The 6635-nt window shown below is 39.6% G+C and overlaps 1 protein-coding gene across 1 annotated transcript; it reads left to right on the top strand.

Moving 5' to 3' along the window:
- The first annotated feature begins 909 nt into the window (after positions 1-909).
- On the top strand, positions 910-5166 carry gdf2 (growth differentiation factor 2). Its single transcript, XM_031297898.2, has 2 exons — positions 910-1421; positions 2976-5166. Exons 1-2 carry the CDS (start codon positions 1070-1072, stop codon positions 3893-3895), a joined length of 1272 nt encoding a protein of 423 aa, XP_031153758.1. The 5' UTR covers positions 910-1069; the 3' UTR covers positions 3896-5166.
- The last annotated feature ends 1469 nt before the right edge of the window (positions 5167-6635 follow it).

Below are 6635 nucleotides of genomic sequence, written 5' to 3'. Positions count from 1 at the left end.
TACTGGGACACTTGATGGAATTGAGCCATCGTTAAGGTTATCAATTTCAGCTCTGCTTTTCCTACTATGACAAGTCAAAATGTCTGCTGTGAAAAAGGTCCTGCCAGAGTTTTGAGAAACAAATGTCCACTGGAGGTGCTAAAGAGAAGAACTGTAATGTGGCTAAAATAGGTTGTACTTCATTATTTTATATTATCAATTATAAAATCGACATTATTTTCAAAGCAGTTTTTTTCGTGACACTCAGCACAAATTTCAAACTTATGTATTTTAATTAGAAGTAGCCTATATTTCGTGCCTGCACCACATATTGTCTCTGTCAGAAAACTTACTCAACTTTACTAATGACGGACTGCCACAACAGCAAAAAAAGTAAAAAAACATGTTTTTTTCCCTCCCTGCCAGCAGAATTCTCTCTAGATCATTTTTTTAAATTCATAGTGCACAGTTCACTTGCGACTACTCTATGTTACTGACTGGTTTACAACATTATTTATCTTGCACTTTCTCATAGCTATGTGTGTCTGTCAAATATAGCATCTTCCTTATCAGTGCTTTTAAAAGGGATCAAAGTCATCAGTTTTGATCATATTTTGGTATCTGGAACATGTGTGTGGCCTGCAATATTAGTGGTTGGACTCACACATATTGTTTAGCGATGATGGTGGATGGTGTTCTTTTAAGTGTTTTGTTTCCACTGGCCTCAAAACCGTAAGCTGGGAAAAGGCATTTTATGGAAATGTCTGCTTGTCAGTAACCTCATAGTTTCCAGTGCCTGCCTCATTATCGCTGTCAAGTGTTTACAGTGTCTTCATTAACAGCCAGCCCTCTAATGATAACAAAGCCTAAAAGAAGGCATCAATGGCAGTGATAAGCTTGGCCAAGCCACTATTTTGGTTGACGCAAGCTTCTCTGTTTACTCTAGGAGCATGGGAGCGGACATCAGGACTGTGGTTCTTGCATTGTGGTTCTCCATTTTCAAACCTTGCCGTCGCAAAGTCTGTTTTCAAGCCGGGAAGAAGGTAAAGTTTGTGTCAGCTCAGTGGCTTAGAAGGGATCTAATTTCAACATGCAGAGCTCCAGATCATTCCTATTCCAGGTGTGTTTGTGTCTGGTGGCTTCTATTTGCTCTTGCACCTGTAAACCTTTCAATAATGACATCCAGAGTAAGCACCATGAGAGACTCTACTCTCAGCTGTTAGAGGAGTACCTACTGGAGGAGGAAGACACAAACTCCAAGATGGAGAACCTCCTGGGAACCATGAAGGAGGTTTTTCTGAGGAAACTCAACCTGTCGGATGTTCCTCAGGAGAACAGTAAGATCTACCCCTCTCAGTTCATGATGGAGCTCTACAACAAGTACGCCTCGGACAGCTCGGCAAACCCTCAGTCTGATGTCATACGAAGCTTCACTGTCCAAGGTACATGAACAGAGTATAACTTGACATGGAAAGAGTATGGTGTGCAATAATTTTCTGTCTAGCTTATCGGAGGGAGTTGTTAATAAAGACAACACCTTTTCTGGGGGCTTGTTTAATTAGCAATCCCCATAGTCACAGAGTTGATATGAATATTTGGAAATCCTTACTCCCCAAGTAAAGTGTATATAGTTTAAGTTATCTCGTTCATATAGCTGGTCGATATTATCCATGTTTGACATTATAGAGGGTTTTCACTCATCACTGCTACAGAAAAAAATCAGTATTAGCATTTTCTTAATATAACTATTAAGAAAATGCTAATACTGATGTTTTAATAGTTGAATTGTTCAGTTAGGTTTTTTGTGATTTTACGTTATATAAAGCGCTAAACCAGTGGTTTCCAACCTTTTTGGCCTGTGTTACCTTTAAACCAATCAATTTCTACTTGCAAACCCTGATTACTGTGATCAAAAGTGATCTAAAAATGTTTTTGTGTAGCAGAATTATGCCTTTTCAGGTCACTCAGGTTCCTAATTAACTCCCAGACCCTCAGATTTATCTTGCGACCCCTTTGTGGGGGCCCCAATCCCTTGGTTGGGAACCACTGCTCTAAAGTATCCCACCCAGAGCATTTCTTTCTTTGAATAGTTGCATTACAGTCCCATGATAGCCATATTACTACTTCCAAAGACTGAAATGCTTGTATGTTTCCTAGAAATGGCCAAATAGAGACTTGAATAGTGATTCCCCTCGCATTTTTTAAAAGAGAATAAATTGTTTTTTAAACATATTTGTTGAAATGGTGTCTAAGCTTCAAGCCTCTGGGAGGGCCAGTCATGCACTCCTATCTGGACCACATCATGATGGCCCTGTAGCCTACAGAAATTAATAAAACACATTTTAGGGTTGGTTGTCACCCATGAGCAAATTCAGACATCTGTCCCTTTCATTCAACATTTGGGAGGACCCATTGTGTGTTAAGTTTGTAGGCCTATTTCACTCAGAAAGTAGAAGCTAGCAAGCTAGGCTAACTCGCGTCCACGCAGAAAGTGAAAGCCAGTTAGCTTTCACACAGAAAGTGAAAGCCACGTTAGCTTACAAACGGTAGCACTAATTCATGTTATTTCAACACCTGCTGAGTCATTGGCAGCTGCTGCACTCAGTGTAGTGTTTGGCCTGCATTATACAAAGCAGGGGGTCTAGCTAGCATTAGCTGTCTCTCTTTCGTGGGTCCAGTCTACTGTCCAGACTGTGAAAACACACCGGTATTCCTGTGAACTCAGCATTCTGTACGTTAAACTATGATTTGAATAATGCTAACTAACTATGGGGAAAACAGCACAAAACAACATTGTCTGAACCAAAATGTAATGCCCCCTGGAGAACATTAATGTTAGGGACACAATCAGAAACATATTTTTTTTAATTATACTTTTGACAAAATAAGTACCAAGCCAAAAAAAAAAGAACACTAAGGATACATATACTGATTTCTTAGATTTCTTCTTGCTGTTTTAAATTAACCCCTCTCACCACTTTGTTTCTGTCCAACAGATATCCCTCTCTCTGTGACGAATGGCACAAAGTCAAAGTACAGGCTGCAGTTCAACATCAGCATCCCCAACCATGAAAAGATCACTACTGCTGAACTACAGCTCTTCTTCTTCCCAGATCCCAGATCAACGGTTAGCTTCCACAATTTCAAGTCCGCCATCAAAGTCTATTTAGTGGATTACTACAATTTTGAATCCACCACCCAACTGCTGGTTGGCAAAGAGGTGACAGGCTTGGAGAGCACGTGGGAGACGTTTGATGTGACCACAGCTATTCAGAGCTGGATCACGTCGGGCCATGCAACGACTGTTTTTGATGTAGTGGTGGATAGGAAGGACTGTGGGGCCTCTAAAGGTGGAGAAGAAGGAGCAGGCTGTTTGAATATGAGCGTGTCTTTTGGAGATAACACTTCAGCGGCTTTAATAGTCTTCTCAGATGACCTGGGTAGCAGGAGGAGGGAGACAAAGAAGGAATTAAGAGAGATGATCCTCCACGAAGAAGAAACCATCTTACACTCGGGCACCGACTGGAACAGAGGAGATCAGCTTCCAAACAAGATCCCGGAGGCTCAGCATCCACAGAGAAAGAAAAGAGAGGCAGAGAGGCAATACTGCCAGCGGACCTCTCTAAAAGTCAACTTTAAAGAGATCGGATGGGACAGCTGGATCGTGGCGCCTCCAGAATATGACGCCTTCGAATGTCGAGGCCTGTGTTACCATCCGCTGACAGACGAAATGACCCCGTCAAAACACGCCCTCATCCAGACGCTGATCAACATCAGGAACTCCAAGAAGGCCAATATGGCCTGCTGCGTCCCCATTAAACTGGACCCCATCACAGTCATGTACCAGGAGAATGGACGCCTCACTATAAGATACCTTTATGAAGAGATGAAGGTGGCAGAGTGTGGCTGCAGGTAGTCACAGAGATTTGCTCTGGTGGTAGCACAGGTAATTATAGGCTACTGGTATAAGTGGTCCCTCCATTGGTCCAGTGATAGGAACATGCTAATTGTTTGCAGGTATAATGTTTGCAATGTTCACAATCTTATCTTAAATGTGTTAGCATGCTACCATTTTCTAATCAGCAGGGATCCATGGAATCTGCGGCCACAGAATTTTGCACAGATTTTAGGCAAATTAAAAATATTAAAAATAAACATCAGGATTTTAACACATCTCCCCAAGCAAAAAAAAACACAGTCCGCTAAATTCTGTAGATTTTCATTCTGGATCGCTGCTGAAAACTGTAAAAAAAAAAAAAAAATCTGCAGATTCCATTTGGGTCTGCTAATCAACACTAAAGACAAAGTACAGCTGAGGTCTGTAGGAATATCATCACTTTCTTTTCAATTTCCAGTAAATCAAAGTATTTTGACCTGATGATGGCGCTAGATGAAAAGTCAGGGCATACCATTATTAAAATTCATCATCCAGGGATCATGGATGTGTGTACCAAATTTCATAGCAATCCATCCAATACTGTCAAGATATAAAAACAAAAGTCAACCTCATGGTTGCACACAAAGAAAAGTCCAGGGATCACCAAAATCATTAGGATCCACCCTCTGGAGACCATGAATGTCTCTATAAATCTTCATGGCAATCCATCCAATAGTTGTTGCGCTATATCAGTCCGGACTAAATTGGTGGGCCAACCGACAGACTGACATTGCCATCCTTAGAGCCAAACGGCTAGCATGGCTGATGATATAATAAAGGTCATGCAATGCTTAAACTAAATAAAACTGTATGTACCTTTTTGAAACTGTAGTCATGAAATAATGAATAGAGTTTATGCTATTCCTTCAAATTCAATGCTAATAAAAGTTTTGAAACTCAAAAATAGTTTGAGGTCTGTAATGCAGCACGGCAGTGGAACCATCAACAGGTCCATTACACCTTGTTGCTGCCATGCACTCTAACGGAACCTTTTGCCAACATTGTGTTTTTATCATTTATGTTATATATAAAACCACCAAGACATTTGACATTTGTACATTGTGTATTTAATACTGTAGATAAAAAGCTTGCCTGAACACTGTCTTGAGCTAATGTTTTTTAACAATACCTATAAAATTTTATTTGTATGCTACCCTGGAAATCCAGAGTTCTGGTGCGAGCACAATTTTAATTTGCTCAGCGAGTTACTCTGGCATTGAGTAATGATGCTCATTAACTATACCCTTGTAGCCGAGCTGCACCAATCACATCGGTGTATCTGATATAGGCGGGCCAGAGGCGAGCTAAACAGATGACGATAGTTTAATCTACCAGTTAGCTCCGCTGGTAGCTAAGCGTATGGGGCTCTGGATACGTCACCCCGTGTATTGTTGTGATTGGTCGTAGTGTTATCCAGACCCTTAATCTTTGTATGCAGTAAATAATGTAAAACAGAACAAAAATTATGTAAAAAGTAAAAATGATATACATTTTGTTAATAGACATCTTTGATTACCATTTAACCTACTATAAAAAAATAAATCTTGCTACAGCATGTAAATCTGTACATTACCATTGTAACTGTAATTTGTTTATATATGTTTATATTTGTTTAATAATGTCTTTTTCTGTCCAGTTCCTACATTTTAGACTTCCTCTAGCCTCAGCTGACGCTATACACCTTGTATCTGCAGCTTCAAACTAATAAATATAAGCATCGCCTGTCATATAACTGTGCTGGTTGTTTACTTTTATTCTGATTTTGAATAATATAAATATAAGAATTTGAAGAATATAAATTTAAAGAAATAAAATAAACGTGGTGAATTTGCTAATACATTTCAGTAAAAAAACGTCTTATACAGATTTTTTTAGACGTGATTATCGCTTGAAACTCAGTGATCTTGACTTTTCTCGTTTTAACAAGATCCTTTTCACTTTCATCATGACATATTTTCTCTTAAAGGACAATTCCGGCACAAAATGAACATAAGGGTTAATAACGTGTACCGAGTCGACCGTTCTCTAGCTTGAAACAAGCTAGCGCAAATCAGTGATTCACTCACTATACAGGCAGGCACCATCTTGGGAAAACAGTCATGACCAGTCGAACGACGAACGCCGTGCAACCAGTAACATAGCTCAAGCACGGCGTTCGTGGTTTGACTGGTCGTGACTGTTTTCCCAAGATGGCGCCTGCCTGTATACATGAACGGTACAGTCTTTATAATCTATCTTTTTAATAAACTATCTGTACACAAAGTTCTCAATGCTTCGGTTTACATGTAGGGACCCTCATTATGCTACCACTGAAGTGTGGTGCTATTTTGAGCTTTGTTAGTGGTGTAGCAATAGTGATTTACGCTCTGCCCTGAAGGCTAGCGTTACAAGCTAATCACCGGTTTGCGCTAGCTTGTTTCAAGCTAGAGACACATTCGATTAGCATGAAAATATATCCCAGAGAACGGTCGACTCGGTACACATGTTATTAACCCCTAGGTTCATTTTGCGCCAGAATTGTCCTTTAATTACTAGATACCAAATTCCATTTTTACAAGAAACCTTTCTTGTTGAACATATCCCTTTATCTAATTTCATGAAACTTATTTCACAAAACTAACATCTTGTTAAAACTTTTCTTGTCATATATATGATAAATTGGTATGCTGTTCATTCAATGGTATAACATTTGCTACCCAATAAAACAAAATATATTAGT

Source organism: Sander lucioperca, chromosome 22 (assembly GCF_008315115.2).
Source record: "Sander lucioperca isolate FBNREF2018 chromosome 22, SLUC_FBN_1.2, whole genome shotgun sequence".
Taxonomy (NCBI): Eukaryota; Metazoa; Chordata; class Actinopteri; order Perciformes; family Percidae; genus Sander; species Sander lucioperca.
Note: the sequence above shows the minus strand (reverse complement) of the source record. Positions and strands in the feature narration are given on the sequence as shown.

Coding starts and splice junctions, on each gene's coding strand:
- gdf2 (XM_031297898.2), top strand. CDS start 1,070: ATGCAGAGCTCCAGATCATTCCTATTCCAGGTGTGTTTGTGTCTGGTG. Junction 1,422..2,975: donor ACGAAGCTTCACTGTCCAAG/GTACATGAACAG, acceptor TCTGTCCAACAG/ATATCCCTCTCTCTGTGACG.